The 18,229-nt window shown below is 39.9% G+C and overlaps 1 protein-coding gene across 1 annotated transcript in view; it reads left to right on the forward strand.

Moving 5' to 3' along the window:
• The window catches only part of prex1 (phosphatidylinositol-3,4,5-trisphosphate-dependent Rac exchange factor 1), a 113,312-nt gene that overhangs the window by 28,749 nt on the left and 66,334 nt on the right, over positions 1 to 18,229 (forward strand). The window contains 6 exon segments of the mRNA XM_042492200.1: positions 4,889 to 4,993; positions 8,714 to 8,815; positions 9,189 to 9,350; positions 13,363 to 13,496; positions 13,834 to 13,949; positions 16,528 to 16,677. Of these exon segments, the coding sequence (XP_042348134.1) occupies positions 4,889 to 4,993; positions 8,714 to 8,815; positions 9,189 to 9,350; positions 13,363 to 13,496; positions 13,834 to 13,949; positions 16,528 to 16,677 (769 nt within the window).

Below are 18,229 nucleotides of genomic sequence, written 5' to 3' on the forward strand. Positions count from 1 at the left end.
CACGTCTTAGCCAATGGGTTTGCCCCGTCTGGAGCCCTCCAGCCGTAGCCCTTGACCTCGACCAGAGGTCAACACCATGACTGGGATTTGATTAACCTCCCGCATTGTTCCACAAGACTGTCTGTCACTCATGGTTAGGGAAGAAAAATGGGAAGATTCATTGCTATTCAAAGTCAGATGTTGTCAAGATGGCTTGGGAGGCTGCTGATGTAAGAAAAAAAAAAAGAAAAGAAAAGAAAGAGCACCAGTCTTTTATTTTGAAGTAAAATGACCAGAATTGTTTTACATCGTTACTCTTGTTAAGCAGTACACAGATATGTATCCATCACTATAGGACATTTTCAAAAAAAAAACAATTTCCTTACTAACATGAAGCAAAAATTTGGTGTGAGTACAGATAAACGCACACACAAACACACAGATTCTTAACCCCCGCTTCAAGATCACGGCATACATGAGATTATTCAGACCCTGCAAAGGTGAAAAAGGGACTCATGTTAGAGGAGAAATCAGAGACATCAATATTAGCTCTATTCTGGGGAGTGTATACACGAGCACTGTGCAAGTAGCAACAGTCATGTCATTATGCACTTTCTGAACTACACCCATTATGCTTTGACTCTATGTGATTCCTCAGCGTGTGATACTACCCTCTCATCTAGCCTCCGGAATAACATTCCAATGACGAAGAATTCAAATAAAGACTTATGTTTATCAAAGGGACAGCCCGAGTCTTTGAGCTATTCCTGGTACAACTGATGTCTTTCAGTCTTTCAGTGTAGTCCTGATGTTGAAAATTGACTCTGTGGTTCACATATTGGCCCTGGTAAGACATTTAGTTGTGCTTAAATTGACTCTGTAGTTGTTGTCACCTGAGAAAAGGAAATGCCTTTGAGAGGGCTTTGGTTGTAAACATAGCAGCAGAAAGGCACGCTGTTTTTTGGAGCAGAGGGGTTCAATTGCAGATAGTGTTTGAGAGCTGAAATGGTTATTTCAGGTTCAGAAGCAGAGTGCCACCATATCCAGAAGCTTGTAAGTGTAAACTGAGATACAGTGACTACATTAATGTGCCTTTAAACATTCCCTTAAAGGGACAGTTCAACCCAAAATCAAAAAAGCATATTTTTCCTCGACTTGTAGTGCTATTTAATAATTGGGATTATTTTGGTGTTAGAGACAGGATTGGAAATAAGCACCAGCTACCAGCCAAATTCTGGTAAAATATTTTAGTGGCTGCTAGATTTGCTCCGCTTACCAGCCAAAAAATCAGTGGTTATCTGTTGAGTAGGTGGTTGATTTTTTTTTTAATCCACCAGCCACAGTGACAGGTGGTCGAAACATTAATTTACATCCCTGGTCACAGATATCAGCCGAAGAGATGTCTGCCTTTTCTCTAATATAATAGAACAATTATTACATGTTAATAGTCAGTCTGCTCAAGTATTGTGTTGGTGGGTTTGTCCATGTGTTTGATATTGACTGGACCAGCTTAATTCAGGTACAAGAAACCTCAACAAGTTGCTGGATACTGACACATGGAAACATCCTGTTTACTGCTGGAATGTACAGTCTGGGCACATTCACTGTAGTCGTCGCTAGCCCTTCTTGATGAAAAATCTGGGTAGGGCCAACAGGCAGCAGAAGACAGATTCTGTTTACTTTCCTAGTTTCATGAATGGAAAGCTATTGGAGAGTACATTTTTATGCTGTTAAGTCTGTCCTGAGACGCTGAAGGACCATGCTGTGATTTCTCCATGTTTTAACCCAACAAATTTTGTACAATTTACAGTTCTGTCAACTGCTTTGTAAAGCATGCCATTTTCTAATATATTTTACAACACAGAACAACATTGCAAAAAGCTGCAAAATTCCCATTCACATTTTTGCTACATATTACAATCACATATTTGATCTGAAGTGCATTCAGCCATCCTACATAGTTTGCTGCTGGATTACTTTGCATCATGCTCTGGACAAAATACGGCCAAAAGGTAACTTTATTCTCAAAGTACTTTGCATTTCTTATTGCTTTGGGATTGCTTAGCAAACAGGGTGGTGTCAGTGAAGTACATTTTCTGTTTTATGACAAAGTGATGATTTTAGAGCTAAAGCCCCCTCAGTCTGTAAATATGACCTCACTTGTTCCAAATCTTCACCAAAAAGAATGGAAACTATTGACCTAATGTCAGTCTGTAAGACTGGATTTTGTTATACTGTAGGTGGTTTTCAGTAGATGGACAGAAACATTGAGAAACACCAGTATAGTCCTTTATCGGTATTATGGACATGCATTTAGAAAATCAGACTGTTAACAAATATCACTTTTACATGTACGCATGAACAAATAGGGTGAAGTGGTACATGTATATTTACAAGTCTTGACCCTTCTGTGCTCTCTTCCTGTAGCTGTGTATTAACTCAGTTTGACAGTATCTGGGGTTTCACGCCATATGCCGGCCCAGCTGTGCTTTGGAGTGGAGTCCCCTGCCAAACGTGGCTTTGGGTGTGTTTGGTTTACAGCCTGCCTGTGTGGCAAAAAACTGCCCACTGTTTATATTGTGCTGCTCACTTGTGATACATATTTACAAAAGATTTTCAGCTACTTCTGGTCAAGGGAAAGAAATTGAGCAGAATCACAGAGGTTTATTGAAAGAGCTGTTAGCTCTGTTAGGCTGCTTCTGTCACCACTGCGGGGTCACCATGTTAAACAGACTCTTGGCAGTGGCACATTGTGTGTAGTAAAGTTTGTGTGTGTGTGTTTGGTAGTAAAACAACACACATGATTCTTTTGCACATCTGTACCCGTGTGGGGTGATGGCTTGGTAACCATTTGTATTTGTCAAAGGATTCTTTTTTTTCCTTCATTAAATGTACTTCTGTAACACACACCAGTGCAGAGCGTACTCTGGGCACAGATGGAACAGCAGAACATCAGCCACAGTGAAAGTGAAACTTAATCGTTCATTCTTCTTTCCATTCTGCATTCTGGTCTAAAAGTTTACTATTACTCGCTTGCAGCAGTAGCTGCTCCACTTGTCCATCGATTTGATTCGGTCAGCTCTGATTGGATTACACAGAAGTAATAACCGAAGGTTTGCTCTCCTCTCCTTCCAGGCGTCATCTAAAAACCTCATGAAGTATTTCACCTGTGCTGCATTCACGGACCTGCAAAAAAACCTCCAAATTTAGAGAGGGGACACAGAGTGATATGCTGGGACACACACAGATAATAAGGGAAAGTTTGCCCCATCCCTCCCCCCTGGTGTCATCTACCACCACATATAGATACTTATTCATGAACTAATTGCGTCTGGAACTCATAAAATTATTCACATATGCTTTCAAACTCTTAACGCTGATTGGTTTAAATGACCCAATAATGATTTTTCCTTTGCGGTTCTACAGCGAAACAAGCTTAAAATGCAGAAGCCTCTGGGCAGCAACAGTTAAGGTTGAAAGTGGTGACCGAGCACCTGCCGTTTTGGATTTCACTTACTAGGCTGTTTCAGATGACAGTTTCAGTTTCTGGACGTCAATCTAAGGCCCCACCATGCGCATGGTTTCACATCCTAATTACTGTAGCATATTTAAGAATATACAATAGCCCTCAATATGCTTCAGGGTGTAAACTCAACTGCAGCTGTGAAACTGTGTATACATTGTTGGTGACAGTGTGCTACGTGAATAATGCATTTGAAGCGACTATTCACTTGCTCAGGTGTTGCATTACATATTGTAAAGAACACTAAATGGCAGCTCGACAAAAGCGTCTGTATTAGTGCTGGGTTTGTTTGTCTTGGTACACAGTTGGATGCTATCACCCAGGAAAAGGGAAGTGTTGCCTGTTGGCATGCTATTTTTTTTCTCCGCTATGATGTAGAATACTTTGAAAAAGAGAAGTGTGACAAATGATGATGATGAATACTAGTGCATAACGATGCAAAGAGCTTTATGAGAGTCTGTATTCTTTCAGTAGTTTTGTCAAATCAATGATACACAACACCATGACAGTATATAGCATATGCTGTCATGGTGTTGTCATAGCCAATGCTGATTTTGCTGCCACGAACCCTCTCTGCACAACCTCAATTTTGGTAGGTCCAAAAACCATTTAGGTCAACATAGGTGTATTTTTACAAACAGTGTACTATATTTAGTATCTTATCCCTTTGAAACCTCAAGCATCTTCACTTTTTTTGTGCTGTTTTCAGACACCTTCCACAAATATTTAAACCTTTGAACCCTGAGCAAAGTGGTGCATTTTTTTTCCAAAAATGTAGGAAAAAGGCTATTATCAACTTCATTAGAAATGTCCCACAAATCGCAAGAAATTATTAGATTTAGAAAATTGTTTTTTAAAAAGCAAGGGAAAATGTCTAGGAAAAACGGAAAAAAACAGGGAAAAGCTATATAATCATAAAAATGTATATTTATTATATATTATATTACATATATTTATATATATATATTTTTTTAAGCACTTTTTCCAGGTAATTTCCTCCTTTTTTCCTTCTTTTTTTCCTTTCTTTTATTGTCTTTTTGAAAAATTTCAAGTAACATTTCTTGTACTTCTTATTAATATCTTGCAGATTTTTCAGTAATTTCATGTTTCTTTGCTCATTGTCTTCTTCCCATATTTTTGTAAGAAATCAAGCCAGTTTGCTCAGGTTTCAAAGGGCTAGTAATGAAGTGTAGTTATCCACCACTTTCCTTGTGATAGTACAACTGAATCTCATTTAATAACTGGAGCCTTCTCCCCAGCTCTGCGCTGTGAATCTCTCTCCTGTCTCAGTGGATTCCTCAAGGCTGCCAACAAAAGCCAGTAAAATATGGTATTATCAAGTCCCTGGTCTGCAATCCTCACCTGTGTTTTTCTCCTTTTTTGCAGAGGGAGAGTTTCTCAGTGTACGGCGAGTACTGCAGCAACCATGAGAAGGCTTTACGACTTCTCATGGAGCTAAACAAAATCCCCAACATCAGGACCTTCCTGCTGGTAAGCCGCCACATCTCCTCTCCTCCACTCTGCTGATCTTGCTGTTTCTTCACACTGCTTCTACACTCCTCATGTCTTCATATTTGTCTTCTGCATTTTTATGGGCTGCCTTCCTCTTCCCGCTACGACTCTGGCTCTTAATTCTGTATTGAAAATCTCCACGTGTTATGTATCCTTGTTGGTCTACCTCTGACCCACATTTTTCCCCCTGCAATTCTCATCTATCCATCCTCCTCCTCATTTTCCTTCCACCACATCACCTCCATTTCCATGTTAACTCTTGAATAAAGGGCAGAAACCAAAACAAGGTCAGTGGGTTCTTCCTGCCGGGACAGGATGCAACCACCAGGGTCACCTTTGTGTCGCTCTTGTAGTGTTTCCGCTGCCAGCTGTTTCTGTGTTTTGACACCCAAACCTTTGAGGCCCCGGACAATGAACTCAGAATGTCGACGGGGCCTTTGAGCGGAGGCCCGAACCAATGAAATCATGTGCAGATTCCGGGCCAGCCAGCTGTGGAGTGTTGGCAGCCTGTTTGGGATTGGCCGAGAGATCTGAGGCCCCCGGTTTGTCGCTGCCTTATGGTTTGCTTCCATGGCATTATTCTGACCCACAGGACTGGAAACAGTGGGATCAGAGTGTTGCTGTGTGCTTTGGCTTTTTTGCCTCTCTTGGCACAGTCATGCGGTGGTTAATTGGTTAGGTCTTGTGCGACACTGATGATTCCAAAATAAAATCAGGATACAACATCTGGTTATGCATTAAAACAGTTGTCAGGCCTGCTCGGGATAATCTCAAATATTGGACTGGCTCTTTTGAGTAGCAACCGTGAGCAAAATAGAAACAAAATTGATTCTATATAATTAAGGAAAAAACACACATTTATATCAAAGAAGAAAGAAAACTTGATTTTCTGTGTAGAAAAGCAAAGGATACAGAATGAAAGATTTATCTCTTTAAGTGGAGACCATTGCAAATCATTGTTATAGCAGTTAATGGCAGCATAACATTTGTTGCCATTGACTTCTTTTCAGATATGCTTAATTCTAGTAGATTTTTTTTTCTCTGGATTAAACTATTTTTATGCTAATTGAATCACACAATGAAGAGAGCTTCTGAAATTGTATGTAGAAATTAAGTGCTAATTGCGTTGGAAGAGAAGAGGGAAGTGAAAGGAGGTCAGAGTGAAGAGCAAAGGGAATTCTGGCTTTAGGCTGGCAGATTACAAATAAGCAGAAGATGAGAGGAAAGAAGAAAAAGGAAGTCAGGGAAGATTTAGATGGAAATGGGAGGGGTGGGGGTGTGGGAGAGAAAGACAGTAGGAATCTGTGGAATCCCAAAATTCTGCAGCCGTGATCAGTTGCATTTTTGCCCCTCATTTTTCCATCCAAAATCCCTCCCCACACCGCCATCCTCTCCTCTCCTCCTCTGCACTGAGTGGAGAGGAATTGCCATACGATTATAATGCTCTAAACTGATCTTCTGCCTCCTTTCCCACTGGAGAACACTCAAGTGGTTTATCTGCACGGCTGCTTTTGATCTTTCATCCCATCCCATGAGCTCATAGCACACTGACAGGCTGCGTTCCTACAAAATAGAAGGCGTAGAGAAACCATGACGGGAACTGTAACCCCCCACATCAGAGGAAAACCCCCTCCTTTCAACTGGTTCTGGGGGGCAGTTTTTAAAGCCCAAATCTTTTTGGGGAGGAGAACAAATTCGCGATGTTTCTCAGTGATCTTTCTGCCGGAAAGCACGGCTGTTTTGGAGGGTTTTTTCAGTGGCATAGTCAAAGGAATGTCTTATAGTTACAGTCCAAGAGTTGTGTGTCTAAACAATTCATCTTAGAAATGAAGTCTTTTTGTTTCATTGTCCTGATGTTTTTTTTTTCTAAGAGTAGCAAAAAGAGAAAGATCTTTTCATGCACATAAAATAAGTGCTACCAAAAAAACTCCTTTCATAAACACGGTGAAAAGGCATTGAGCAACAAAAGATGAAATAACCCCAAAATAAGCTAGAAATTAGTAAAAAAAAAAAAAAAGTACTAGAAAAACATATGAAGATTAGTTAAAAAGCTTTCTAGTCATTTTGTTGATATATTTTAGAAAGGGCGCCCGCAACTTGTCTTTACAAATAAGTCATAGACTGTTTAATCCCTTCCTTTGACATAAGTCTAATGCAAACAATAATGCATGTGATATGATCCAAATGTCTCTAAATGCAACTAATGTACATTATTATTCTTTTGTAATTTGGCAAGCTCTGTGCTGTCTGGTTCTTTGTTTGTTAATGTAAAATTAATAAAATATTATCGAAAAAAGAAGAAAATTAGTTAAAAACAAACAAACAAAGAAACAATAATAAAACAAAAATTATAATTTTGTAAACTAATTTTTCAATATGTGATTATTATAATAACATAGTTTTTCCCTGGCTTTTTAAACTTTTTCCCAAGATTTTTTCTCCCCTACCTTATACCTTATCCTACCTTAAAATATACCTTTCATTACCTATTTTATAAATATGGCAGAAACAATAAATCCTTTCTGGTAACTATGGCTGTCATGGTTTGAGGTTGTGCAAAGATGTCCCAGAGATCAAGTAAAAATTAGTAAATAATTAGTAGTTGTTCCCTGTACTGTAATATAATAGTAGAAAAATTAAAAGAATAAATAAATTACTCACTATATGTATTCTTTTTCAAGACTCTCAGTACACAAACACCTTTTCAGTGGCATCAGAGCATTTGCTCCATAATTGCACATGCATTTTTTAGTAGAAAGAGCATGTCTCAAACTACATACAGGTTTATTAACTTGTTTGCAGGAGACATATAGAAAAAGTACCACACCTAAGTCTCTGTGCCCAGACAAAGTGAGGCGGAGTATTCTCCTGCACCTGGACCTGTTAAAGCAACAGACTGTGACTGAATGGAAATGACAACAATAGTCAATTAAAGTCTATTTATTGCTGACAAAAACACAAGAGGCATGAGACAGCAACGCAAACAGCTGCAAACAGTCTTAGAACAAAACAGGTGCTGTGTTAGATAACAAGCATTAAAAAAAAGTTTTATAATGTAGAAATGAAAGTTAAATGACTTCTTCCACTCTGTAAATTAACTAAGACACTCTTTTCGAAGACCTAATGAATAAATATTTGATAATTCCTTACTGATGAGTTTTTAATTTCTTCCACTGGTAAACTTAAAACAGTTTTTGCTAAGGGGAAGTAAATGGAAAGGTTAACACCTTGTCCAGCTGGACTTTTTTGACATAAGAATGTTTGACCATCTCGGTTTCATGTCTCATGTTTTAGATACAAATGTTTGGTGTGTGTTGATGTGTTAAAGCATGTTCAAACTAGGAATGGGGCAATATATCAATTATACTCGGTATATTGCAGCTTGTTATTAAGTGGTATGTATAAAATGAATTGTCAAAATATTTTTTTTAAACCAACGGCACAAATGCGTTGCATCACACACACACACACACTCTCATCCACCCATCCGCACCACTCTCTCCTGGGTGAAAGGTGAAGTGTACATATATATATAAAATATGTTGATTTTTATTGCCACATCACCCGGCCCTATCAAATTCTTCCCGTGAATCTTTTTCTGTCCCTCTGATGATACACATGATCTGTCCATTTTTAAATATTTAATGTGTCTTGGTGAATGCTGGTGTGTAATATTGTTTGTTTGTGTTTCTTCTTCAGCACTGTATGCTCCTCGGAGGGAAGAAAAGCACAGATATTCCCCTGGAGGGCTACCTTCTCACCCCCATTCAGAGGATCTGCAAGTACCCTCTGCTGCTGAAGGTACTGTGCAACTGCTGCTCTGATGTCACAGCACTGTCGTCAAGTAATAGCACCAAATAATGCAAAAACTCTCATGAAAGCTAAAATCAGAAACCTCATCACATGGACACAATACAGATTGTAATGTATCTGTGTTGATCAATATCAGTGACTCATTTTATATTGTTAGAAAAAACTTTTTTCAAGGCAATCTTCCCCATGTACTAGTATTTCCAACTGTGGGGGTGGTAGGTTTGGGAAGATTTTCTTACTAAAGGTCACAGAATACTTTTTGCCCCTCTAAGATTGAAGTGTTTTTTTTAATGTACCTACTTCTTGAAATTCTACAGTTTCAGTTTTAAAATTCAGCACAACTCCTTTTCTCCCAATTTAGGAGCTGCTGAAGCGGACCCCCAAGAAGCACACTGACTATCCAGCAGTGGAGGAGGCTCTGCAGGCCATGAAGGCTGTCTGCTCCAACATCAATGAGACCAAGAGGCAGATGGAGAAACTGGAGGCCCTTGAACAGCTGCAGTCTCACATTGAGGGCTGGGAGGTGAGAGCAAGAGGGAGGGACTAAGAATGGGTCAGACAGTAGTCATGGAGAGAGTCATATGTCGCAAGGAGGCGAAAGAGAGGTCATTTAAAGAGGAGAATAGCTATTCCTTGCTTGGGAGGTGGAACCTTGAGAGCTGAAAGATGGTGATAAATTGGCTATGGTGACATTCAGTGGGCAAAACTGAAGAAAAAAAAGAGATTTTTTAGAGTATCCTGAATGCAATTATGATTCAGACAAGGTTTCTGCAGAAGGAAGAAATAATAGTCCTCTAACATAACCATGACAAAAACAGACTTATTTTAGAAATACCTCAACCACCACGGTCCCTGTCTATCTTAAGAGTTAAGCCCTTATGCAGCCAAAACATCGCTCTGAGCACAGGGGCCATGGACGGGGCTTGGGAGCTGAACGAAGGGTCCAGTGCATTTTTCACGCCTCCCTCACCCACCACAACAGAGGCCTTGTCTTAGCAGGCACCAATGGGACAATCCACCCACACAGGGTGCCAAGGGGGATGCCAACAGGCATACTGCCCAATCAGAAGAGACCTAGGAAGCAGAAGTCCAGTCTCACATGCCCTGGGAGGGTTATATGAGGGGACCTTTTTCTGAGGGATGGGGAGGAAGAAAACTGAAGGATGGAACCAGAGAGAGGGCCCCACTGGTACATCCCACTATTTGCTTGCCAAAACAGGATCCTCTTTTCCCTTTCCCTCAGAGAAATGTCACCTTTGACCCTGACAATTGACCACCACAACTACGGAAAAACAAGAAATGGTTATTTAGCTGGCGTATATTGCCATTTCAAGACCGTACAGACTATTTTCTGGTCCCTCTTGTGATTGGTAATCAATTATGTGTGTTTTTTTTTCATACCATGGTTTGTGCTTTAGCTACCCTGATGCCCCCAAACTACAAAGTTATACATTTCAAGAAACGAAGACATGCAAGGGAAACCTTGGAAAACCCTCAAGGAGCTTGACAAGTGGGGTTCCCCACAAAAGCCATCAGTGCATACAGTCTCTTAACATTGATTAATTGTTTAGTTGGAAATAAGAATTGAAAATTGGAAATAATTATTAGATGCAATCCTGACAGCAAGCAGTATCGCTGTGAGTCACTTTCAGATTGGTGATGGGGTTAATGTTCGACTAATTGCCTACATTTCTTGAACATGAATGACTATTGAACTCAGATTAACCACTTAACAGATTACAGCCATTATGCCACCACCAAAATCCAAAATGGATGCATATCTGATTCATTTGGTTGAAAACCTTCTAATGTTATTTTTTTGCGGTCCAAGACAGGCACTTGCACTGTGCTTTTCCTCCGAACAATTTAGAAGAAGCTCAGAAAGGCCTTCAACCTTACAGCATTAGTCTCGCTCTTCTTTCCTCTCTGCAGCCACTCTCCAGGATAATCACCTCCAGCTCTAATGGAAGAGGCCGCCAGTAGTGCCAAATCAGGCCCAGATGCATTACCACTGTGCTCAGATACACTGTGCGCGCGCATGCATACGGCGCCATCGTGTATGCGCGCACAGACTCGCACGCTTTTACATACATTATAAATGCAGGAAAGCATGTAAACACACATTACAAAGGCTCAAACACGTAGGTGCAAGCATGCCATCCAAATTCTCATACGCTCTCACACACTCATGCCAACCCCCAACTCAGCTTAGTGCAGTTTAACATGAATCGATTGTCTGAAACACGATCCCCTCCCCAGACACTGTCGGTATGCACCTTAAGAAAATTCTCCTAGAATCATTTTTCTCTATATGAACTCGGAGCGATGAACATCCATCATAAACATATGCTCATGAGAATCAATTATGGACGCTTGATAGAGGGTGTCACAGGGGGTTTCCACAGGTATCTGGTGGACCAATGTCAGACACATCAAAGACAACAAGTCCAAATCTGATCTGTGGGGATGGGGTGAGGGGTGGTGGATACTGTGCAAGCCAAAGGGGGGCATTGTGGGTAATCCTAAGTCTGCACATGGGTGTATTTAGTTCCAGTTGATCTGAAATTGAATGATCCGTTTAACAATGAGTAATGAGATGTCTTTTAACTCTTTAATTTTTATATTAACAGCCCTGTTTCGACAGCTTTGGTGGGCAGAATGTCATGGACTTACCCACGTTAAATTAAAACCTTTGATACTTCCTTGGTTGTTTGAATTCTGATAGTAGGAAATAGTTTCATCCGTCATTCACAAATTGGGAAGGAACATGTGAGTGCATGGTTACTCATGTATGTGTCTGCATCTGTGAAAGCGGTTTCTGTTCCCTTGTTGTAAATGTGAAACACTGGAAAAAACGATTTTCTGAAACTAATGATGCCTAAATAATGTGAAAAGGTTAATGAGACATCATGCTGTGGTTTCGGTTCAAATTGAGAGAGAGGAAGCATTCAGACACCTCTTGATCTTTGATGATTATTCTAACACAGATGTTTCAAAATGCAACATTTAATTTTTCACAAACAAACATTGTGCTTGTCTCAGCTCTCGCAGTCCATTGTGTGGACTCTAGAAGAGTCCGCGGCTTGTGTCGGGCTGCTTCATACAGAGAAAAGGTTATTTCTGTCTTAACAGGTCAGGGCGTATTTGATAGATGAGGAGAAATGGCCTTTAAAAAAGGCTCAATCACATCCTGTGAAGGTGGTGGGCTGCAGAGGACTACAATACATCTTCCTGAATAAGTACAGGGGGAGTTGACTGGGCTTTTATGACACAATTTTTAGATTGACAGAGGGACAAAGCATTTGATCAGGTTTCTCTGTGGGGTTCAGACCAAGGCTTAAGCACTTCCACCTACAGTCTGTACCATGTCATGAGTCATGTGTTTCCTTCCTCTATGCATGTACAGCTGTGTTTTTATGTGTATGGTACAGGGATGCATTTGTAGCTTGTGTGTGTTTACATCCTGAGAAGAGAATAAAAAGGCTTTGTTTGGTCCAGGGCCCCACAGGATACTATAATAGGCCAAGGTAACAGTGTTGCCGGGCTACCACTTAAGCTTCCCATTAAGTTACCCATTATTAATTTCCAAAAAGCTCAAATTAAACCCTTTAAAACTTGAACAAATTGACTTGATTTCTTTCAGAAACACGGGAAGAAGGTGATAAGCAACTAAACAAGAAAAGGCAAAAAAAACTGTAAAGTGAAATGAAATTACGAAGGAATTACATGACAATGACCTGAAAATAAGCAAAAACATCAACAAGAATACAGCAATTATTACAAGACAATAACCTAAAAATAAGTTAAAAATGGTAAAAAATGTTTTTAAAAAATCCCCCCAATTTTTTTGTCACCTTGTAGTTTTTAGCATTTTGTGGGACATTTCTTGCCAAGTTGTTTTTTCTGTTTTTTCCCAATATTTTCTAAAGACATCAAACTAATTTTCTCCAGTTTCGAAGGTTTAAATGCTCGTGAAAGTACAAGAAAACTGATGTGGATCCAAGTGTTAAAGGGTTAAGGGTTAAGACACTTCTGCAATAACTCTTCAGTTGCTATGTGTTGACACTTGTTAGTGCTATGTGCCACAAGTGCAGCGAATGACTAGCAAGATGCTTACTGTCCTGGCAGTGAACCATCATGTGCAGTTAATAATTTCTTGCATTGGGCGTAAATTGAAGCTGGGTGGGGGACTGCTTTGTTTACTCTTTCCTATCATTGACCATGGAATGAAAATAAGTTGTCAAAGTTGAATTTCATATTGTTCGTTGAGGTTGTGAACTCCTTGAGTTTCGATACAAGCAACAATGTTTTCTTTGTAACTTCCAAATTTAGACTGAGGGTGCTGTCACAGTTTCCATGCTCTGCTGAGAAAAAAAATAAACTTAAGCACATGACCATGAAGACTCTGGAAATGACAAATAACCCTGTGAATAATGGATAAAACATCATGGATAAAGCATCTTAAGTTGTGTCATGCTTTGTGTTGCTACAGTAGCCAATCTCCCTTTTTAATCTTTGTCTGTTCATTTTTTCAGGGAACCAACCTTACAGATATCTGCACAGAGTTGCTGCTTCATGGAAATCTCCTTAAAATCTCAGCTGGCAACATCCAGGAACGTGTCTTCTTCCTGTTCGACAACCTTTTGGTTTACTGTAAGAGGAAGTCCAGGTGAGAAAGACTATCTCCCTCCTCAGTAACTACACAGCAGCTGCCACAACAGCATGCCAGAGAAGGAACAAGAAAGCTTTCAAAAATAATTTTATTGACTGCCTGCTGGAGAGAAGCCAGACATGGAAAATTGGAGCAAATGTGCACATTCCTGTTTGTGAAGACAGGCATTTAGCATGCAAGCAAAACAAAAACAAGTACATGCGTCTGCTGCTTTCTGTGTCTGTATGACTACACATGCCTGTTAACAGACGCAAGGTCTTTTCTCGCTGTGGCACTGGCATCAACGGATGTTTTTCCTTGCAGAGTTTAACCACAGTGTTGTCCCATTTTTCAGGGTCTCTGGAAAGAAGTCCACCAAGAGGACCAAGTCTATCAACGGGCCCCTCTATGTGTTCAGAGGCCGAATCAACACAGAGGTGATGGAGGTGGAAAATGTAGAAGATGGAACAGGTTTGTGTTTGCCCGGACCGTCTATATGTTCATTCATGCACCTCTCCTGAGGCATTTGTGTAATTCCCCATGAGTCTCTGGTGATTTATGATGTAACTGTTACATTTAAGCTCTTGATTTGTTCTTTTTGATATTCCAGTTAAGAGGAATTGCAGTTATAATTACTACTTTCAAAGTGCCCACAGTGCTCATTTCTAAATTTTACATTTTAGGTCATGAAACTGTGCCATTTAGAAACTGGTGTTTGGATTTGAATCAGGTACTTGTTGACAGTTTGGGTGGAGTATCAAACTTGCACCCAGTTTCAAACAGGATGTAGCTCGCAACCTCATGTACCACCTTCTGGTATTCAGTATTGGGCTCAGGTGTTGATACATATCTGAAGTGCATAAGCAAACCCTGAGCTGGGCGCTAAACATGGTGTGTGTGTGTGTCAAGCCAAGAAACTGTGCCAAAGATAAACGTCTCATCTGCGGGCTTGTTGTGATACAGTCGTCCCCCAGCTTATTTTGCTTTTGTGGTTTGTTGCGAGGCACTGCGCCTGGCTTGGTAGAAACACTTCGTCTTCCTCTCTCTCACGTTTCCTCTTTTTTTTTCTCTTCTGTGCTGCCAGAATATTTTGCAAGCTCACATGACCCTTTTTTTCTGCATGTTGGCTGCTGGCTGTCACATTTAGGCTGCTGAAGGGGAAACCACAAAGAAAAACACTCCTCATTCGTAGAACCGAGGGGTCCCATATTGAAAATGCAAACATGTGTGAACTCCAAGAACACAGATTATCTGATTACTAAGTGTTAAAATGTGAAGTATAAGGAGTTATCTGCTGAAAGCTTGAATGAAAGTGTCCATTTACTATTTTAAATGATAATACTAGATAACCCAAATTTCATAAACTACACATAATACGCTACCTCATTCAAATGAGGAAGCTGAATCAAACAGCAAAGTTTTTGATTAATTTATTGTGAACTGCATAGCAGTTGCAAGCTGCAAGCTGTTGCAATATCCTCACTTTCACTGACTCACACACCTCTCCGTCTTGATGAATGCGTCCTTTACAGATCTCAGCACGTACTTACATAAAATTTTACAAGAATCCATCTTTTCCATCCCAGCTACTAAAAAGGGACTCGACACAGTAGTACGTGTCCCAGTCTAGTTCCCTGCTTACCCAGACCAGCAGTAGCTGCTCCCTGTGGGGCCTGAAGTATCAGATCTATTTATATGACCTTTGAGTGTGAGACTAATGCACCCCATTACCAGTGACCATTTATTATTCAGGAGCTGCTCACCTGCAGCTAAATGGATGATAAAATTAGAAAGGGGTACGAGGAGAGATTCTGTCGAGTCAGTAGAAAGACAGTCTTTTACTGCTCTCGCGGTGCATCATGTTTATCTTTTTAATTGGCGTGTGAATCATTGCTCGAGTAGTAAATCCTGTGTAGAGATAAATTAATGTGAACTTTAACATCTTTACAAGAGGAAGTGATTATAGTCATTATTGCTTTTTTACTTACATATACAGTGTGCATTTCTGTGGTTTGGAAAAACAGAACATGAGAACAACAGAGCGCTGCATTGATGATGTTTTTGTAGGCAGACCCGGAAGTTAGTGTCACCCTTGTCCCTGCCCTAAAAGGCTTAAGGGATTTCTCCATTGGATTTTGGATTATTTCAGAAAATAAGCTCTGTTGCAAAAAAGTTTGATACTTACACATTTTGTTCAGCAAGATTTTTTTTTTTAAAATGCAATCAGCAAAAATGAAAAGCTAACAGGCTAAACAAACCACACTACGGTCGCATGACTTGTAGTATCATTAGCTATTTGTTAGCAGCTGCCTTTTTAAAGACACATAGCTTCAAAATTCACAGGTGTGGTATTTACCAACATATTTATTGTCATAGAACAAAACAGGAAAATCTCTTAAGCTTATGGTAAAGGTTAGTTGGCATAAATGGTTTATAATATTATCATAGCTATGTTTTCAGTAGTATGTAATCAGATGAAACTAAGAATTGTTTGTTGTCGTTACCTTGGAATGAGCCGTTTTTATCTACATACAGAGTGGGTCCTTTTCCATTGAATCCACCATGTTGTTTCTACAGTAGCCCAGAATGGCTCTTGGTACGGCCATTCATGTTTTCACGTTGGCCACCGTAATTCTCCTAGGCACTTGGCACGTGTTGGCACATGGAAAAGTTTCAGATGCCACTAAATCCTACACACTAGACCTTTAAATGCAGACCTTATTTCATCTTACCCCAAACCTCTTAAAAAGAAAACAAAAAATTGACTTCAAGACGCATTCAGCTCATTCCAGTTTCTAGGAGTCACCACTCAGTAGGAAAAAGAAAAACTAGCTCGAACTAAAGCTGTGAACATGAGAGATCATTTCCATAATAAATTTTGGGATGATTTAAGTATAACCCTAAAGGCCATTCCAATAAAGGCTGACTATTTGAAAAAATAATAGCTCTCCCTACTGTATAATTAAGTCTTAATATTATTCATGATGACCCCTCTCGCTTGTGAAAAATGAATTACTTTGACGTGATTACTTTTTTTTTTGCCTTGCAGCGGACTATCATAGCAACAATTACACGGTGACTAACGGCTGGAAGATCCACAACACTGCTAAAAACAAGTGGTTTGTGTGCATGGCCAAAAATGCAGAAGACAAGCAGAAGTGGCTGGACGCCATCTTGAGGGAACGGGAGCAGAGAGAGAGTGAGTAACACTTTTTTAAAAGGCCATTTATGGCACTTCTGGTTTATGGGCCTGACAGAGCAAAACCAGAAAATACCCTTTTTTTATTTCCCCTCATGGAAAATTCAGTTGTATTTGTAATGTTGGTTAGAAAAACTAAGCACCACTGACCATGTTTTACAGGGGGAATAACAGGTGGGAGCATTTATTTTATTTTATACTTACAATGTTATACATGATTATTGTATGGAATTATTTTGCCAGGATATATTGCAGGATTGTCGTAGAGGAGTGCATTACTTGAAGCCATCTGTAATAAACTGAGTATAGAGAGGGTCCACCTGCTTTTCTAGCCACTCTATTTGCCCTACATGCTGGTGTCACCTTAGATTCACAAACTATGAAGGTTTCCTCAGTGGGCACACAGTAATGACTGTGGATGTGTCTATGACCTGGATGCACTGTTTGTGTCCTACGGTTATGTCCCACCTTGAGCGAGCTGCCTGCCTTTGTTTCGTAAATAGAGGCTTAGGTGACATGACGTCTGCAGTCGGCCTGTTTGACCTGTGAGCTAAGCAGAGGCTGCTACAACACTCTATTCTTCACATTAAAAAAATATCAATGCAGCAGAGGTGATCAAAGCCTTCGATGTGAAGCGACTGATGATTCAAACGTCCCATTCACAAACAATATAAATGCTAAAAACAGCTTCTCGGTCAAATGCTTGAAATAGAAAAGCATTCGGTTGTCAAAGAAAGTGAAGCTCGATGACGTCATTGACTTTAATTTATCTGGTTCTATTTGTGTTCAGGCTACATCCACACTAATCTCTAGATATCTGCATATGCAAGAGTTTGGTCTTGGAAGTATTCTGGTTTCCTTTTGTGGTCCGAGTAGTATTGTTATTAGTTATTAATATAACTAATATTATATTATTCATGTATGAACGGCAGGTTAACAGTCAGTGTGGAGAAGCAGAACGCATTGGCTGAAATGCAATCTTTAAACCCATCGGTTATCACCATTTAGGTTTTTATTTGTTTGTTTTTTTTTAAATGTGTCTACCTACTTTCAGTAACACCTCCACCTTGTTGTCAGTCCAAGCAAAGAAATCTCTGGTCTTACATGTTGTTATCTCGTAGTATTTTCTGTAACTAAGCAACCATCCTCAGAGTAGGCAATCTGCTTCCTGTTTATACCAGCACACCCATTCCCAGTGTGTGCAAATGGTCATGTGATAAGTGTTTTTAGGTGTGTTTGTATTAGGGCTGGGCAATATGGCCTAAAAGTAGCATCTCCAATTTTTGCACACCAAATTTGATTTTAATCAAATTTTTTTTCCCCTCTTAAAAACAAAGTACAGGCGGCAAAGAAATCACTTGCTGCTTTTTACTGGGACTTTGTAGGCTGACGTGATCTTGTGCATCTCAGAGTGAGACACATTTCTCCCACTGGGCTGCATGCCTCTGTTTTTCAAGATTTTCAAGCTGCTTCCTTTAACAGCCTTCGAACAAACTTGCAGCGGACTGTGGTTCGAGGTCTGAAACCACAAAACTGAACCACTTCTAAATGA

This window comes from Plectropomus leopardus, chromosome 8 (genome assembly GCF_008729295.1).
Source record: "Plectropomus leopardus isolate mb chromosome 8, YSFRI_Pleo_2.0, whole genome shotgun sequence".
Taxonomy (NCBI): domain Eukaryota; kingdom Metazoa; phylum Chordata; class Actinopteri; order Perciformes; family Serranidae; genus Plectropomus; species Plectropomus leopardus.